Source organism: Diabrotica virgifera, chromosome 9 (genome assembly GCF_917563875.1).
Source record: "Diabrotica virgifera virgifera chromosome 9, PGI_DIABVI_V3a".
NCBI classification, from domain to species: Eukaryota; Metazoa; Arthropoda; class Insecta; order Coleoptera; family Chrysomelidae; genus Diabrotica; species Diabrotica virgifera.
In genome coordinates, this window is record NC_065451.1 from 158,864,947 (window position 1) to 158,885,620 (window position 20,674).

General features: G+C 35.2%; 1 protein-coding gene across 1 annotated transcript in view; it reads right to left on the reverse strand.

Moving 5' to 3' along the window:
- Positions 1-20,674, reverse strand: part of LOC126892660 (nose resistant to fluoxetine protein 6-like) — a 153,081-nt gene that overhangs the window by 20,768 nt on the left and 111,639 nt on the right. The window contains exons 8-9 of the mRNA XM_050662302.1: positions 16,282-16,432; positions 12,634-12,832 (exon numbers count right to left, since the gene is read on the reverse strand). Coding sequence (XP_050518259.1) covers positions 12,634-12,832; positions 16,282-16,432 — 350 coding nt within the window. The remainder of the gene's footprint in view (positions 1-12,633; positions 12,833-16,281; positions 16,433-20,674) is intronic.

The following is a 20,674-nucleotide window of genomic DNA, read 5'->3' on the forward strand; positions in this document are numbered from 1 at the left end:
CTCCTCGCTCTCTACAGATTGTTTCTTAGCCACTTTCAAAAGATTTTTATCTCGTCGTGGAAATTGTAAGGTTTTATATTCAGATAATGGCACAAATTTTGTGGGTGCCAAGAGAGTCCTCGATGAAATATATCAATTAACTACTTCAAAAACTTATAAAGATGCATTCCAACAGGAACTTAATAATACCAAAATTTCTTGGAAAATGAACGTACCTTATGGCAGTCACTTCGGTGGTATTTGGGAAAGCAATATAAAAAGTGTAAAACTTCATTTAAATAGAGTTGTGGGGAATCAAATCCTTACTTACGAAGAATTTTTAACTGTTCTGACACAAATCGAGTGTCTTTTGAATTCGCGTCCTCTTTGTGTTCAAAGTAACGACCCTGAAAATCCAGTCGCGCTGACTCCATCGCATTTTTTATGTACAGAACCTTTAGTGTCATTACCCTCGATGGATATTGATCTTGATAAAAATATGAGTACTTTGAAAAGATATAAATTATTAGATTGCATTGTTCAACATTATTGGAAAAGATGGCATTCAGAATATTTGTCTTCTATGCAGTCTCGTTTAAAATGGAACACTAACTCGAACCCTCCCAAAGAGGGAATGGTAGTTATAATAAAAAATGAAACTATCCCACCTTTACAGTGGCCTCTGGCAGTCATAGAGACTTTGTATCCTGGAAAAGATGGGATTGTTCGAATCGTAAAAGTGCGAACCAAGCACGGTAGTTACATGCGCCCAGTCGTTAAACTGTGTCCTCTACCCAGTCAATAAACTGGAGAGGATTTTTTTATTTTATTTGATAGTTAAAATTTTAGTTTAGGGTGATGGGTTCATGTGCAGACTTAGCATATTAAAATTAAATTAGTTTTCGTTGATTTTTCGTTTATTTTAAAAATAAACTCGGGGGGGCAGGATGTTTTGGCCTCATTAAAATTATTTCATTCGAAGTACCTGGCCTATTTTCTTGCCCAGATATTGTACTAAATTTTTTGTTTTCTCTTTAATTACCTTTCGTTAGTACTAACTAGTCGTGGTCGTCAGTAAGTAAGAACAAATTGAATTGTTAAGTCGTTTCCTGTAGTTATCAAGTGTCGCCAAAAAACGCCGGTTTCAGTTATAGTAAAAAATAAATTAACCCTTTCTCCCTCCTTCCTTCACCTTACTAATAACTGAAGACTTCTCGACCTACCAGTTAAAATAAGGTAAGAATTTTTTTGTTATTATTTCCATACAGTCCGCTTTAAATTCGATTGCGTAATAGACCAGCATAGCCCAATCGCCACCCCACCTGGTATACAATGACAATAATTGACCTGTCTAGCAAAAATATTATTACAGCAATATTTATAAAGAATAAGACAACATATTAAAAAAATCACTTAAATCTGACAACACGTTTAGGAAATTTAAGACATTAAAAATTAATGACCCGTTTTTAAGGTGGTGCGTTAATTTCTTTGAAGAAGTGTATATCGTTAAAATAATAGGTATTTCGGTATTTTGTTTACACGATATCCGGAATTATCTGTAGTTACTTTTGTCTCGTATCGTTATCTTATGATACTTTTAAATAATAGCCGCGCTTTTTCGGCAAATTTTGTTTAGGCGAGTGACCTCATAGCACAGTCAGCATAAACAATACATAATAGTCTTACTATATTATACAGATAAGATTTTTGGTGTTTGGATTCCTAGAAAACTAATATTGAAAAAAAATATTACTTATATACTTATTAAGTATATTTTCTATCAGCTAAGGTGATTTACATTATAATAATGACCTCTGAGTATATGTCAAATGTGTCAAGTGTTTTTAATGGATATTTAGATTCGCAATCTATGTTTATGGTATTGTTCGTAATGCGCATAAATCGAATTTTCAAATTTTTTTTTTACAATTTTTTTTGTTTCTCATAGAGTATCGAAGAATATAGCCGAACTTATTACTCCCTAAAACGACCCTCAGCTCTAACTGCAAGACGCAAGAGTCTCGCAGGCTTAGTCTTGTTCTTGCTCAAGTCTTGCACGAAAAGTTTTGGTCTTGGTCTTGCTAAAATTAGGCAGTCTTAGTCTTGGTCTTGGTCTTGCGAAAACGCAAGAACAAGACCAAGACTGCAAGACCAAGACCGATTTTGGGCAACACTAATTGGAACGATTAGACCAATATGCATATCTTGGAACAATGATCAACTCCACAAATGATTACTTCCAGGAAATCAAAATTGCAATAGAAAAGGCTAGAGCAAATTTTTACAAAATGAAAAAAGTGCTCTTCACAAGAGATCCACTACGTTTTATTGACTTTGTTTTATGGAATAGAAGCTTAGACCTTGAATGCGGCATCAATGAAAAAACTGGAATTATCCCCACCTTCTCGTTGGAGAAAATTATTTTACTAACCCCATAAATCGTAAGAGGGACAAATTCTAAGCAAAATTTGTTATATCAAAGATTGTAATTTTTCGTGAAAAAAATGCATATTTTTAAGCGATTTTTCACAAATAGCTCAAAAACTATGTAAGTTTTTACAAAAAGTTTTCATTACCAAAACTGAAGTTATGACTCATAACATTTTTCCAATTTATCACACTTTTTTAGTTAGCATTCAATTTTGAGTAAACTTAGATATCACTAATATTTCAAATTAACTAGTAGGTATGCCTTTTGAAGGCAAAAGCTTCCAGAGGAAAAAATCCAATACTCAATTCCTTATAAATACCTATACAGTGTGTCAATTTGAAAAGGTGCCACCTAGTGCGGCAGATTTGTGCAAATATTATAAGAATTGTGCATTTAATGATACAAGCATATTTTGGACCACACATACTACACACATAAAGGTTCAAAATTAGATACGAGACCATCTCAGATTTTACCTTTTCAAAAATGGCGGGCATTCAAAATTGCGACGATACATATGTGACTAATAGCACGATAACTATTGAACGAAAAGTCCGACTTCAACCAAATTTGGTATATAGGTTATTTTTTTGATTAATAAAATTAAGCCCTTGATCCGGAAGAATCGGTTTACCAGAAGTTGTGTTTTCCTGATTAATTTTGTTAAAATATGTGTTATTTTTTCAATTCTTTCACCCTGTATGTATTAATTTTTCAAAAAGGTAATACCGGCATTAAAAAGAGCGTAAAAATATTTTTTAGGAAATATCTTGAACTTTTTAGTTATGTTAATTACCATTTAGTAAATGCATAACTTATCTTCACATGTACCTATGTGCGGCAGATTCGTGCGAATATTATAAGAATTGTTGTGCATTTAATGGTAGAAGCATATAATTTGGACCACGTGTACTACACATACAAAGGTTCAAATTTAGATATGAAGCCATCTCAGATTTTGCCTTTTACAAAAATGGCGGGCATTCAAAATGGTGACTATACATATGTGACTAATAGCACGATAACTTTTGAATGAAAAGTCCGATTTCAACCAAATTTGGTATATAGGTTCTTTTTTTGACGTAAAAAATCGAGGTCTTGAACCGAAGAATCGGTTACCAGAAGTTGTGTTTTTCCTGTTTTTTTATGTAAAAATAGGTTGTTTATTTTTTCAATTCTTTTACCCTGTATGTATTAATTTTCAAACAGGCAATACCGGCGTTGAAAAGAGCGTAAAAATATTTTTTAGGAAATATTTTGAACTATTTAGTTATGTTAACTACCAATTAATAAATGCATAACGTATCTTGACATTGACATGTACCTATGAGCCTACATATGTGCGGCAGATTCGTACAGCACATAATTTGGACCACACACACTATACATACAAAGATTCAAATTTAGATGTGAGGCATCTCAGATTTTGTTTATTACAAAAATGGCGGGCATTCAAAATGAATCTGCCGCACATAGGTACATGTGAAGATACGTTATGCATTTATTAAATGGTAATTAACATAAAAGTTCATAAAAGTTCATAAAAGTTCAAAATATTTCCTAAAATATATTTTTACGCTCTTTTCAATGGCGGTATTAGCTTTTTGGAAAATCAATATATACAGGGTGAAAAAATTAAAAATAAAACAACATATTTTTACATAAAAACCAGCAAAAACACAACTTTTGGTAAACCGATTCTTCCGGTTCAAGAGCTTAATCTTATACATTAAAAAAAGACCACATACCGGTTGAAAAAGAACGTCTCGTTCAAAAGTTATCGTGCTATTAGTCATATATGTATAGTCGCCAATTTGAATGCACGCCATTTTTGTAAAAGGCAAAATCTGAGATGGCCTCGTATCTAAATTTAAAGCTTTATATGTGTAGTATATGTGGTCCAAATTATATGCTTCTATCATTAAATGCATAATTGTTTCACATATCGGCTGCACTAACCCTGTATAATTTGGTCCCAATAGAAAATCAAAAAATATGCAAAAACACATCTTTATCTGTGAAGGGGACACTTTGTAGACTACTTTTCAACTAAATTACATCAACCCACTATAATCGAATGAAGGGTTGAGTGATATCTCATTTTAAATGTCGTTCAACCACCTTCTCAAAAATATCACATACAATATACTTCTTTTCAGTACTTCTGAAAAATTCAATTGAAACCGTAAAACAATTAAGTATCAAGTTTCTCCAAATTTTTTTGAGCATTGAACTCCCGATTGATTTTCTGTTTTGAGTATTTTTTGGAGTATTTTTGGAAAAATCAAGTAACTCTGTGAAGATATTAAGTATTAATTTAAGAACCCAAAAAATAGAGGGTACCACTCTCTATAATTTGGTCCCGATAGAAAATATAAGAACACGCAAAAGCACGTCAAATTTATGTGTGAAGGGACATTTTGTAGACCACTTTTTAACTAAATTACATTAACTCTCTAGCAGGGCAGACACAACCCCCAAAATATTTAATGGAAAGAGGGGTTGAGTGATACCTCATTCTAAATGTTGTTCAATCACCTTCTCAAGAATATCACATATATTATATTTAAGTATTTTCAGTAGGTACTTTTGGAAAAATCACGTGAAACTATAAAGGCATTAAGTATCAAGTTCAGAACTCCAAATTAAATATTTTTCGGAGTATTGGAGTAGAGTATTTTTGTAAAAATCAAGTAAAATCGTAACTATATTAAATATCGAGTTCGTAACTCGATATTTAATATAGTTACATTTAATATAAAAATTTTTTGGAATATTGATTCCAAGATTTGTCCTAAAAGTACTTAAAAGAAATATAATATATTAGTGCAGTCACTGAAGGTGGATATGAGCTATTACCTCCGATTTCGTTGAACCTCCATCGATTTGCATGAAAATTGGTGAGTGGTTAGAGGATATCTTAAGAAACAAAGGTGACATGGTGCCAACTTGCGCTTTGACCCTGGGGGTGGATGCCACCCCTCCTCGGGGGTGAAAATTATTTTATTAAAAATATCCCCACAATTCGATAGAGGGACAAATTATAAGCAAAATTTGTTATACAAATTTATTAAAATAAATCAAAACTTTTGGAGTTATTAAAGATGAAAGAATTTAATTTTTCGTGAGAAAAATGTATGTTTTTAACCGATTTTTCATAAATAACTCAAAAACTATCAGTTTTTGCAAAAAAGTTATTATTATCAAAATTAAGGCTTATAAAAAATCAAATAAACTCCTTACTAGAAAAACCTTTCAATGTTAACTAAAAGTGAGTTATAGGTAATTGAATGTATATTTCTTTCGTCGAGTACCCAAATCTAAGTATTCAAGCTTAAATACCGGGAAAATGGTGCATTTTATAACATAAATTTATTCAACATTTGTCAAAGTTCATAGAAATATCTATCAAATGATCCCTCGAACAAGTTAATAGCATTAAAACTTATGCACCAAAAATGTTTCAAAATGTATCTTTTAAAATTTTTTCCAAAAAATGTTATTGTTTTTTTTGTAAATAACTCCGTTAATTTTTAAGATATAAGGTTCACCTAAAAACTAGTTAAAAGTTTATTCCAAGAGCTATTAACAAACGTCAAAATTAGTCTTTTAAACCTCTTACTTTTTTAAAAATAAAAGGTTAAATGGCCCCGGTTACATGGTTCTCGCAGCAAAATTAAAATATTAAATGATTCTATCACGGTTATTTTTTACTCTACGGAAATAGCAAAATGGATAAAGTATTTGGAACAGAAAAAACTAAAATTTAGTTGTATATGATTTTTTACGTATATTAAGTACGAGAATAAAAAACCGCTAAACGCCGTAAAAATGAGTGGCGCATACAATATTCCAGCTAAAAAAGATCTGATATGAAAATTATGTGGCGCGAAAATGTATTTTCATTTTGATGCAAAACAAAATTCTAGTTTTATTTTAAAAGATTTTTCCATAATATTTGCTAAATTTGAAGTAAACGCGCCACAAAGAGTTTCAAAATTCAAACTGTATCAAATTTACTCTTTTGTGGCGCGTTTACTTCAAATTTAGCAAATATTATGGAAAAATCTTTTAAAATAAAACTAGAATTTTGTTTTGCATCAAAATGAAAATACATTTTCGCGCCACGTAATTTTCATATCAGATCTTTTGTAGCTGGAATATTGTATGCGCCACTCATTTTTACGGCGTTTAGCGGTTTTTTATTCTTGTATCAGGAGTTTTTCAAGTTATATACAAATTAAATGTATGAAGTTGAATGCAATTTTTCTCGATTACACGTTAAGCTTTATAAATAGTATTTATAATGTATAAATATATATATTTATACACCTTTGTCGCATTATCTCCCAAATGATCTAGTGTCCATAGAATGTACACAAGATTTTTTTTCTAGTCGAAATAGATTGAATAAAAATATTGGGATGGCCGGTAAATGAACTCGGATTGCCCGTTGCAGATCAAATTTAGCGTCGTAACCAGTACAACTACATAAACCATTTCGGGAATAATCGTTAATTGGATTATACTTTTGTAGCTTAATAACTTCTAAACGGCTTAACAGATTTTGATCACTAAAAATGAGTTTGAAACGTATTGACAAGTAGTATCTGATGGATCTGAGATCAAGTATGAAAACTAAAGATGTAACAGAAATTATTGAGCTTGAAAATCCGTTTTTCCCTATAGGAAATAGATTTGATCATACTTATGAAGCGTATAACTTAAAATTTCGAATTTTCCCGGATATGAGGTAAACAACGTTAGATTCGCATAGAGTCCTTCTACAAACGCTCAGTTATTGGCGCAATTCGTAGGTTTAAATTTTGAGTAATTGTCGAAAAACCAAAATTTTCAAAGTTTAGTTTTTCAATTTTGTGTATATCTGAGCTTGATCGCTTAGGCACCATTTGAAAGCTTAACTCAACCCTATTGATGTGGTGTATTTGCGATTTTCCTGTCTCTCCTTGAACCTAAGATATATACGCCCAAAAAATTTGCCATTTTTTATCTACCTAGCCCTATAGCTGGCTTACGGGTAGTCAGAAGTTAAAAATTACACCGGTTCTGAATCGGCCCTCACACCCTCTTGAAACACAGAAAAAAAATTCAGATCGGTGTAACTTTTTCACATACATACATACATATCCGCAAACATTTTTCCCCTTTTTAAATCAAAATTGAGTTCTAATTCTGAGCTCGGTAACTTTTGAACGGTATAACCGATTTTCAAAATTAAACATGCGTTGGAAAGGTAATGATCTGTGCTATCAGAAGCCGCAAAGGTCGAACTTAAGTTTTTGAAATTTTTGGGAGTTTTGGGGACGAGAACGAAAAACAGACCCTAAATGGGAAGGGCCGTAAAATCCACAGCCTTGGACCAAAATGGAGAAGTAATATGCTGAGTTTTCAATTCAGTCAGGTTTAGAAAATAAAAAATTTCGTGTATATATAGTGTCGCATGTAGGGGTGTATGTGTGTAAACAGACCCTAAATAGGAATACGTAAAATCCACACCCTATGACCAAAATGAAATATTCACATATGGATGGGCGAGTCATTTCCTATACTTTAATTTTTTAATTTAGTCAGATTTAGAAAATCGAAAATTTCGTGTATATAGTGTCGCATGTAGAGGGGTTGTGCGCTACTAGCGAGAATTGCCGTTTTCTGGCGTGCGTCGCATTGGTCGCATTCTCTCCCAAATGATCTAGTACTTACGACATCAGTGATAAGACAATCCGAGTTCATATCCCAGCCATACTAATAATTATGTAATTATGGCCGGCAAATCAACTCGGATTGCCCAATAAAACTTAGCATTGTAGCCACTACAAGTTCATAAACCATGATTGATTAATAACATTGACTTTTTCGATATAAACTAAGTTTCGATAACCAATAAATCGAAAACTATTAATTTTATCAAAAAAAATATAAAACATTTTTTGCTTACAATTAATGTTTTTACCAAAATTTGCGGTTAAAATATAATAAAAAATTTCCACCTTCAAGATGGGGTGGCAACCACCACATGGTAAAAGCGTCTTTCGGCATCATATAGATTTTGATCCTTGGACTATTCACTACTTATTGCCAAATTTTCAAGCAAATCAAGCAATCAAGCATTCTGTAAAAATTGCGAAGTGAAAAGATTCAGTTCCTGGACTGATTATACATTTGGAGCTCTATAACTTCTGAACGGCTTACCTGATGTTGATCACTAAACATGAATTTGAAACGTATTGACAAGTAGTATCTGATGCATCCAAGATCGAGTGTGATAACTGAACATATTACAGGAATTATTGAGCTTGAAAAACCGTTTTTCCCATAAGAAATAGATTATATTCCCTATAACTTAAAAATTCGAATTTTACCAGATATGAGGTATACACCGTTAGACGTGTCCTGAGTCCTTCTACAAACGCTCAGTTATTGGCGCAATTCGTAGGTTGAAATTTTGAGTAATTGTCGAAAAACCAAAATTTTCAAAGTTTAATTTTTCAGTTTTTGGCTATGGTGAGCAGTGTGTATGTCTCAGCTTGATCGCTTAAACGCCATTTGAAAGCTTAACTCGACTCTATTGATTTGGTGTATTTGCGGTTTTCCTGTCTTTCCTTGAACCTAAGATATATACGCCCAAAAAATATGCTATTTTGTATCTACCTAGCCCTCTAGCTGGCTTAAGGGTAGTCAGAAGTAAAAAATTAGACCGGTTCTGAATCGGCCCTCACACCTTCTTGAAACACAGAAAAAAACATTCAGATCGGTGTAACTTTTCCACACACATACATACATACATACATATCCACAAACATTTTCCATTTTTTAAATAAAAATTGAGTCATATTTCTGAGCTCGATAACTCTTGAGTGGTATAACCGATTTTCAAAATTTAACATGCGTTCGAAAGGTAATTATTATCTGTGCTATCAGAAGCCGCAAAGGTCGGGCTTAAATTTTTGAAATTTTTGGGAGTTTTTGGGACGAGAACGAAAAACAGGCTTTAAATGGGAAGGGCCGTAAAATCCACACCCTTGGACCAAAATTGATGGTTGACATATGAATGGACGAGTCTTTTCCTAAACTTTAAGATAGGATTTGGCCCAATTTTCAATTCAGTCAGGTTTAGAAAATCGAAAATTTCGTGTATATATAGTGTCGCATGTAGGGGTGTTGTGCGCCACTGGTGAGAACTACCGTTCTCTGTGGATTTTTGGAGTTAACAAAAGAAAATGAAACGTACAATAATTTTAAAAATTCTGATTTTTTTAAATTATATTTTTTTTTTCAAAAATATGCATTCTAAACCGCTCAAAATTGTTGAAATCATTAACTATGTCAACCTAAAGAAATTCTTGTGAGGATTACCTACTACAAATTTTAATTTTTGTGGAAATGGCGTATGTTTTATTTTTCACTTTTACTAAAAAAATCGAAAGGGTTCTCTTATTTTCATCATAACTTGCTTAATTTTGACGCTACTAACTTCTACTGAGCTCATTTGACAAGTATTTCGAAGTACTTTGACAAGTGCTTAACAAGTATGTTATATAAAATGCATCGTTTTCCCGTTATGTAAGCTTGAATACTTAGATTTGAGTACTCGTCGAAAAAAATATACATTCAATTACCCATAACTCACATTGAAATAACATTAGTTTAGTTCTTTATGTGGGGAGTATATTAAATCTTTTATTATCTTTAATTTTGGTAATAACAGCTTTTTTACAAAAGGTTACAGTTTTTGAGTAATACGTGAAAAACAGCTTTAAAACATGCATTTTTTTAAGAAAAAATAAAATCTTTGATATTTAATAAAACAAAAAGTATTGATTTATGTTAATAACTTTATATAACAAATTTTGCTTAGAAGTTGCCTCTCTATCGATTTATGGTATTATTTTTAATAAAAAAAGAATGTGTGTGTACTTTGTACGCACGTAAGAAGATATCCTTCTATTGTATAGGTAATTTAAACGAAGTAAATATACTCAACAGGTTATTTGTATTTTATTTAAAAATTAAACTAACTTTCTTATCTACCACTTTCAAAAATTTTTTATTAAAATAACGAAAAATAAAAAAAAGTATGAATCGTCCAGGATTAGAACCCGCGACCTTCCGTGTGCTTCCGTTCTCTGTCCTACCGCTCTGCCAACTACGCCATCGAGCCACTTGAATTGACACGTAAGTTTCGGATATAATTACACAACACGGCGACAAATTGTAAAAATGTTATGCCTACATATTTTATTATTTTACTACAGGGAAACACAAATTTAAAAACACAAGAATTATAATAAATAATACATTTCCTAAAACCACTAATATATTCTTTTAATGCCTTATTTGCACGGTTACAGATACATACATACCTATCTTGAAAGATTAGCAATGAACTACATACTGTCAGAACTACATACTGTCAGTGTGCGCAGACGCGTGGTTCATGTACAATTTTACCCTCAATCGATTCGCCGCTAAAGAAGAATATCTTCAAAAAAATTTCACCCCCGAGAAGGGGTGGCATCCACCCCCAGGCTGCAAGCACAAGTTGGTATCATGTCACATTTGTTCCTTGAAGTATCTTCTAACTACTCACCAATTTTCATGAAAATCGATGATGGTTCAACGAAATCGGAGGTGAACACCTTCAGTGACTCCACTATACGTGTTATTCTTGAAAACGAAGTTCAACGACCTTTAAAATGAGGGCATACTCAAAATTCCCCTTTTCATTAAAGATTTTGGTGTTGTGTCTGTCCCCAACAATTTGACATGCTTTTGCATATTTTTAAATCTTCTATAGGGACCAAATTATAGAGGATGGCACCTTTTTCAATTGACACACGGTATACGTTATAACCATAGTCGCATTTAGCCTAGCCATGTATTCAACATTTTTTAAATCAATCATAAGATTGTCATTTTAGATCATTACTTCAAAATAAAATAATCTTTAATTTTTGGCGAGTACAACTATACAATATACGGTGTGAGCTCGTACGTAGAGGGGATATTTACAAATTCGCGAACGCCAGTAGTGGCACGTCTGTAAACGTTTACCGGAAATTTGACATAAATGTCAAAGTGATTAATTTAAAATTAAAATTAAAAACATTAATTATAAAAAATATTAGTTGGTCAAAGCTGTGGTATATATTTTTACCTTAAATATACTTACGTTTTAAATGCTGAATTTAAGTTTTTTTAATGTTCCGTAATATGTAATTATAAATTAATCTGCGCCATCTACACGATAAATGTGAAAGTATCCGAAGTAAGAAATTCATATTTTATCAATAGAACGTCAAAATGATTAGCAAAATCTTAAAAAAAATCGATTACAATTTAATTACTTTTTTGCGTTGTAAATAGTAAGCGATAATAATTAAATAATAAATTTAAAAATTACCGGTGAAAGTTGAATTAGTAATCCGCCAGGAGCGACACCAGCGAAGCTCAGAGCGTATAGATACGGAAAATTATTGGCAAAACACTCGCAATGTGAATGTGAATACAAAATTAAAATATGTAAAAAAGATGGAATGCAACCGTAGACACGTGTTTCTAACACATTAGTCGTCATCAGTACGGTATAACCAAGCTAGAATTTTCTATACAGTGATGGGCGCGCTAATAACCGGCAAAATAACGCAAAAGATGGAAAACATAATACATTGCGAAACAAAAAGAGATGCAACTAGTGGAGGTGGAAATTATCGTTATAAACGTATAAAATAACATTACGTCACGATTCATTTTCAAACAAATTAAGTCAAAACATAAAGTGAAACGTAAGCCGATGTGTGTAGTACATAGTATACAAAATGTATATACACATCGACGTTCGTTTCACTTTATGTTTTGACTTAATTTGTTTGAAAATGAATCGTCACGCATGGGAAAAGTTATAGCGGACAAACTATATGTACTTTTCCACGTTTAGACGTATCAGAGGAGTATGACAACTGTCACTATGACAGTATAATTTTATAAAATACTCCTGTATATAGGTGGGAAACTATGTAATGTAATGTTAATTTATACGTTTATAATGGTAATTTTCACCTCCATTAGGTTCATCTCTTTTTGTTTTGCAATTTATTATGTTTTCCATCTTTTGTGTTATTTTGCCGGTTATTAGAGCGCTCATCACTAATATATATCTTTATTATTATTATAAATATTCAGGATAAATTAAATACACTTACCACCAATACCGTGTAAGCATCCATATATTCCAAATCCTATTGATAAAATAAATATAGGTCTGCCAATCACAGTGATGAAAGAAGCCACAAATGGATCATATTCAGGTTTGAGTACAAATATATACCAACCTGGAATTATTATAATGGATAGCCCCGGAACCAAAAAGAAAAAATAGAATAGTATTTTCCACATTGTTTTCTAAAATGAAACAATAAGTTTTATTTATATGTAGTTAGTTATATTTATAATTAGGTCAACATATAACTATGTTCCAGGCTGAAGTTTTTGCTTTGGTGATCTGCATTGATGAAATCATTGATAATTACTCTAAAGTTGAGAGAATCAATATTTACATAGATAGCCAAGAGGCTATTCTGGCAGTGAAGAACCCACTCGCGGAATCAAAACTGGTGATAAACTGCACATTATATCTCCTCAACAACCTGGCAAAACACAATAAAGTGTATTTAATATGGGTACCCACTGCCCAGTCATGAAGGAATGCATGGGAATGGATGAGCAGATATGTTGGCAAAATAAGACTCGAGAGAAACTTTTGAAGGCCTAGAACCTTTCTGTGGCATCACTAAATATGCTACGAAAAACGAGGTTCAGAAATGGCTGATAAGGAACCATCAAAAGAAATGGAGAGAAACTCAGGGGCAAATCCAAACTAAAAATGTAATCAAGATTATTGATAAAAAACTCTTGAACCGTTTCCTGAGATACATTTACCCAAAAAATATGCCCTATTTTACCTACTTAGTCCTATATCTGGCTTATGGCTGGTCAAAAGTCACAAACTACACAGATTCTGAATCGGCCCTAACCTCTCTTGAAACATAGATAAAAAAAAAAGAATGTGTGTGTACTTTGTACGCACGTAAGAAGATATTCCTCTATTATATAGGTAATTTAAACGAAGTAAATATACTTAACAGGTTATTTGTATTTTATTTAAAAATTAAACTAACTTTCTTATCTACCACTTTCAAAAATTTTTTATTAAAATAACGAAAAATAAAAAAAGTATGAATCGTCCAGGATTAGAACCCGCGACCTTCCGTGTGCTTCCGTTCTCTGTCCCACAGCTCTGCAAACTACGCCATTGAGCCACTTGAATTGACACGTCAGTTTCGGATATAACTACACAACACGGCGACAAACTGTAAAAATGTTATGCCTACATATTTTATTATTTTACTACAGGGAAACACAAATCCAAAAACACAAGAATTATAATAAATAATACATTTCCTAAAACCACTAATATATTCTTTTAATGACTTATTTGCACGGTTACAGATACATACATACCTATCTTGAAAGATTATCAATGAACTATATACTGTCAGAACTACATACTGTCAGTGTGCGCAGGCGCGTGGTTGATGTACAATTTTACCCTCAATCGATTCGCCGCTAAAGAAGAATATCTTCAAAAATTCAGATCGGTGTACCTTTTCCACACACATACAAACATACAAACATACATAGGTAGGTACCCACAAACATTTTCCTTTTTTTTTTTAAAGAAATTGGGTCAAATTTCTGAGAAACATCAGCAAGAACTACAAGCCATACTAGATATAGAGAAAATAGACATATGCCTCATTTCTGAAACCCATTTTACGAATGAGTCATATATTAGATTTAAGGGTTATAAAACTTATCATACTACTCACCTGATAATGCAGCCAAAGGAGGTAGTGCAGTAATAATCAAAGAAAATATTATGCACTATCAAGAAATGGGATACAGAACTCAAGAATTTCAGTCCACATCCACAGAATCCACCAATTAGAAATACTAATGGTAGCTGGGCAAGAAGCAATATACAAAAGGCCAACAGGTTTGCTGATCACCTAGAAAATACTCTTCAACCAAATGAAGAACAAGAAATAATTAACTTGGAGCTCCCTGATCAAGATGAAATGGAGATTAGCCCTGTAACTCCAAAAGAAGTATATTTGGAAATAAAAGAAAATATAAATCCAAAGAAAGCTCCTGGATTTGATCTGATTACTGGGGAAGTGTTAAAGCAACTTCCAAGGAAAGCTATAATAAAATTAACACATCTTATAAATGCTACCTTTAGGCTGAGGTACGTACCAAAGATATGGAAGGTGGCAGAAATTATAATGACACTAAAACCAGGAAAACCTCCACAAGAATCTTCTTCATATAGACCTACTTCAATGTTACCTGTCATGTCTAAATTATGTGAAAAGCTACTCTTGAAGAGACTAAAACCGATTATAGAGGAAAAAATCTAATTCATAATCATCAGTTTGGGTTTAGAGAAAGCCACTCAACGATAGATCAGGTGCATAGAGTAACATATATAGTAGAAAAAGCTTTAGAAGAAGGAAAAGTCTGTTCTGCAATTTTGCTCTATGTAGCGCAGGCTTTTGACAAAGTGTGGCATGACGGATTATATCATAAAATGAGATGCTACTTACCAAAACAATATTCTGAACTACTAGAATCATATATATCCGACAGATACTTTCGAGTTAAAAATGAGCAAGCATATTCAGAATTAAGAGAAATTAAAGCTGGAGTTCCACAAGGAAGTGTCCTGGGGCCAGTGCTATACCTGCTCTATACCAGTGATATTCCATCATTAGAGCCTAACACAATTGCGACATTTGCAGACGACACATGCATTCTAGCAGTCGGACAAAACCACGAGGAAGCAGCAACCATGCTACAGAATTCTGTTGAACAAATTAACATCTGGACCAGGCGATGGCGTATCAAATTAAATGAAACAAAATCTGTTCATGTCAATTTTACTAACAAAAGAGAACAACATATCCCAGTTATAAATAGAAACCAAATACCTTATGCAAATACGGCAAAATATTTGGGTATGACATTAGATTCCAAGCTACGTTGGAAAGCGCATATTAAGAAAAAAAAGGAAGAATTAGAAATTAAGTTCAGAAAGATGTACTGGTTGATAGGAAAAAAATCCACTCTGTCTACTTATAACAAATTGTTATTGTATAAGCAAGTCCTTAAACCGATATGGACATATGGGATACAGCTATGGGCTGTACAAAAGAAAGTAACATCCAAATTATACAACGATATCAGAATAAAGTATTAAGGAACATCGTCAAAGCTCCATGGTACTTCAGAAACTGTGATCTTCATCGAGACCTCCAGATGGATACGGTTATCCAGACAATCCAGGCAAAGTAAGTTTGCCGAGAGTCATGAACAAAGGCTCTCCAACCATGTGAATGTCGAGGCCATCAATCTCCTAGACAACGCCAACCAGATAAGAAGACTTAAGAGAACGAAGCCGTTCGAGTTAGTGCAATAAGCTCAAGTGCGTGAAAGTGAAAAAGCAGAGTAAAGTGCGGCTAAAGTGTACACGTTAGCTAGTAGTACTGTAATGTATTAGAGCCTAAGGAATATTGTTGAATATGACCTTAGATAAGTTTGTTATAATATTTTGTATATAAAACTAACTTGCTTCTTGATCATAGTAATGATCAGATAGCAATAATCATAAGATTCCTGTTGGAGTTTTATTAAATAAAAAAAAATATGAGATCTGTATTTTGGTGTTTTGAATATATAAATCTATAAAAAGAAATTATCAGTACATAAATATTTAGAACAATTATAGGTACCTTTTGTTTGAACATCTCGACATTTCTTGTTTTATATATGATATAACCAAAGATAACACCAAGAAGAGGACCACATGTGTTTCCAACGAGTGAACAATGCTGTTTATGAAAATGCGGATTTCCCCTTAGATTTTTCATGTTATACACAGTCCTAGAAAAAAATTATGAAATTAAAGAGAGACGTCCCTAACAACACAAAACATTCCAGGAATGTACTATTAAAGTTCTATTAATGTTTGAATGTCCTGGACATTCAAGGAACATTCGGTGAACATCTGATTAAGTTATTCGTGGAATGTTACCACAAGACATTCTATGAATATACTACCAATGTCCTATATTTACTATTCAATTTGCATTCATTTTCAAATTTGCCGCACGTGTATATTATGTATGTATTTAGGCAATCCAAACCACGTGACTTCTGGTTGGCATGAGTTACTGGTTACAGAAGCAAGCAAGCAATTTGATTTAACCCGACCTGTGGGAATGTCCACCCTCTCGAAAGAGTACATTCGGGTGTAACAATTCATTGGGGCGAGGTGTTTTGACCCGAGTGTAAACAGGGATCACCCCACCTCGCTCCAATGCCCCAGGCCATCCCTTTCCCCCCCATAGCACGCTGATGCGCGATGAGGGCACAACTATCGTAGCCAAATGCTTTTCACAATGGAATCCTGGGTAATAAGATTCCATGTGGTACCCTAATCGAATGCAAAAATCTTAGGCTCAGCGTGATGCGCTCTATGCCTTTATCGTCTTACTTACTTAACCGCGGTACTAAAAATTGCTTGCTTGGGCCCCAAGTCATCGTGCTGAGCCCTATTGGGCTCCGCCCAATGACTTGTTGCTCGAGTTTTTATGTGTTTTTTATGGTTTTTTATATTTTTTTGGGGGCTTACGCCTTTTTATTTTTTTTATATATATTTTTTTGGGGGCCTGCGCCCTTCTATAATTTTCTAAAATTGTCTTACCTTGGAGGTGATCGTGGTGTTGGATCTCCGTATGTAACGCTATCTTCGGCACTTGTTTTGAGCTACGAACAGACTACTATCACTTTTCACTTTTGATCACTTTATTCCACTATTTGCTGTTTCGGTCTTCTATGCTTCCATCGGTGGAACTCATCATACCTTAGCATCTCTCGCAGTATATGACTTGGGTGGTGCTCCAGTTCCGCGAATTTGACCCTTGCTTTGTCTGTCATGATTTCGGTGACCCTCACCTGTTGGAGTTCTCTGAACAGGAATCTTTCTGCGACGTATCTTGGGACTCTGGCGGCTTCTCTCAAGCTGCTGTTGTGGACCGCTTGGATCTTCTTTTTGTGGGTGTTACATGCTTGTCCCCATGCGAGAGATGCGTATGTTAATACCGGTAGTATAATACTGTTTATCAATCTTAACCTTGTTTTTAGTCTTAATTTGCTTTTTCTGCCTGTAAGTCCTCTTAGTGTTGCTTTTGCTATGTTGGCCTTATGGACTGTGGCTTCTACATGTTTTTGGAAGGTTAATCCTTTGTCCATGATGACTCCTAGGTATTTAGCTTCGTTTTTCCACTCGATGGGGGTGTTCTGTACCGTCAGCTGTTCCTCTGGTTGTTGTCTTCCTTTCTTGTATAGAACCGCTTGTGTCTTTTCCGAGTTGATGGCTATCTTCCATTTTATACTCCATTCCTCTACTTCTTGTAGTGCTCTTTGCAGGTTGGTCACTGCTATATCTACATTTCTGTGTTTGGCCGCTATCGCTGTATCGTCGGCGTATAGGCTCATAAGGGTACCTGGTGTTCTAGGTACGTCAGCGGTGTATATCGTGTACAGCAGGGGTGACAGGACCGCTCCCTGGGGTACTCCAGCCTCCGGGTTCCCGAGTTCGGACAGGACTTGTCCTATCCGAACCCTGAAACTCCGGCCGCCCAAGTACGATGAGATTAGCCTCGTCATAGCCCCGCTGTACCCGTAGCCCCTCATTTTGTATAGAAGCCCCTTATGCCATACTCTGTCGAATGCTTTGCTTACGTCCAGGAACGCTGCTCCAGTGTACTGCCTGTCGTTGAATCCAGCTGCTATGTACTCGGTTAGTCTGAGTACTTGTAGCTCGCTGGAGTGCTCTGCTCTGAATCCGAATTGAGCTTCTGGGATAATGTTTAGTCTATTTGTTTCCGCTTGCAGTCTGCTAAGAATGATTCTTTCCACTATCTTGCTGATCGCTGGAAGTAAGCTGATTGGCCTGTAGTTCTGCGGGAATGTGTGGTTCTTACCAGGTTTTGGGATCATAATGACGTGGGCTATTTTCCACCTGTTCGGGAATATCTTGAATCTTAGTATCGCGCTCACTATGTTTGTGAAGTACACTATAGCTTTTCTGGGCAAATACTTTAGGGCTCTGTTTGTTATTTCGTCTGGACCAGGTGCTTTCCTCGGTGAACTGTTTCGGATGTGTTCGTTGATTTCTTCCGGTGATGTTGGGGGAATGATGTCCTCTGGGTCTTCTGGTCCTTCTTCTTGTTCTTCGACTTCTTCCAGGAAGTCATCGTCTTCATCTTGGTGGTAGTTTAGGTCGCATTCTCTTTCGAGTGTAGCCCTCATCGCCTCTACTTTATCCTCTATGGTGTATACCATGCCGGCTCTTCCATGTAATGGGGGGATGGGTTTTCTGTCGCTTCTCAACATTTTTTGGAGCTTCCAAACGTTTTTCATGTTTGAGTCTAGTTCTTCCATCTCTTGTACAAAGTTGTCCCATTTTTTGCTGCGGTAGAGTTGTAGGGCCGTTTTGACCTCTCTGTTTAATGTATTTGCCCAGGTTTTGTCTACTCGATTTCTTGTTCTTCTGGCTATTTTTTTCGCTCTATTTTTTTCCCTTATCAGCTCTTGAGTTTCTTGTGGTATGTCTTTGAACCTTCCCGTGTGGATCTCGACTTCTTCCTCTGTTGTGCTGTTTCTAATTGCCTCTTGGATGATGTTTTCAAGCTCTAGGACTTTTACTTCTATTTCTTCAGGGTTATTTATAACTGGCACTATGTTTATTCTTTCACTCACTAATCTTTTATAATTAGTCCACTTTGTTTTCTTTTTTGTTCTTTTCGGTGGGTTTGTCTCTTCCCATGTTCCAATTTCTAGAAGAATGGGGTTGTGGTCTGTTGATCCTTCGTCCAGCGTGATTAGTTCTGATTGTAGTCCTAGGTTTTTGGCCACAACTATGTCGATATGGGTGGGAAGTCCATTTCCTGGGAAGTGTGTTGGTTCTTCTGGGCCCATCGCCACTGTATCTTCATTATTTTCTATATAGCTATTTAGTAGTCTTCCATTTCTGTTCGTAGCTCTATCGTTCCAGTTGGGGGATCTTGCATTCAGGTCTCCTATTATGATGGATGTTTCAGCGATGTTAAGGAACGCGTCTAGGTCATCGTCCATTAATGGGTGTTGCGGTCTTACGTAGGCTGATGTTATTCTGACTGCGCCTTGCCTCATTTTCACTTCGACTGTTGTTGCCTCCATGTTAACTAGTGGTGGAGTGGTGAATCTGGTGTGAGTGATTCCCTTCTTAACTAGGATGGCCGTTCCTCCTGATCTTCTATTGAGGTCGTTCCTATATACATCGTACCCAGGGAACTTTAGGTTGAAGTTGTTTGTTAGCTTGGTTTCCTGGATTGCTACGATGTCCATCTCATATCTATTGGCGATTTCATCCATGATGTTTTGGTTCGTTGATATACCGCCCGGATTCCAGGAGCCTATCCTCAAATATCCCCTGTCTGTCAGCATTACTTCTGCGCTTCCCTGGTGCCTTGTATAACTTCTCTAACTACCCTAGTCACTATTCTGACTATGTAGTCTTCATCAGGGATCGCTGTTTGGTGTTGGTTGTTCTGCGTGGCCTGGGCGTAGGTGGTGCCGGTGGCTTGTGGTCTTCTTGCCTGTGGTTGTTGTTGTTGCGGCCTCCTTGGTGGGGGTCTTCCCCACGTAGGGCATCTAGGGCATCCTCTGTAGCTGGCTGGATGGCTGCCTTTACAGTTGGCGCATGTAGCTTTAACTTCTTTGGCCCTTTTGCACATCTTAGTGGGGTGATCCTCACCGCATTTGACACACCTGGGGTCCTTGTGGCACGCGTTCTGGGCGTGGTGGTAGCCTTGGCAGTTGAAACACTGCGTGGGTCCTGTCGCTTTTCGGAGATCCTCTACCACGACCTTCATGTGGCACAGGTTGGTTATGCGCCTCGCCGCCTCGACGTCCCCCTGATCCAGAGTTATGACGAACATAGGTAGCTGTCTTCTTGGGCCGGCTCTTGTTGACATATTCTTTGCTGCTTGGCAGTCAATGTTATATTGATCTGCCATGTCATTCTTGATCTCTTCCTCTTTGGTATTCGTTGGTAGCCCTCTTATTACCATTTTTGGT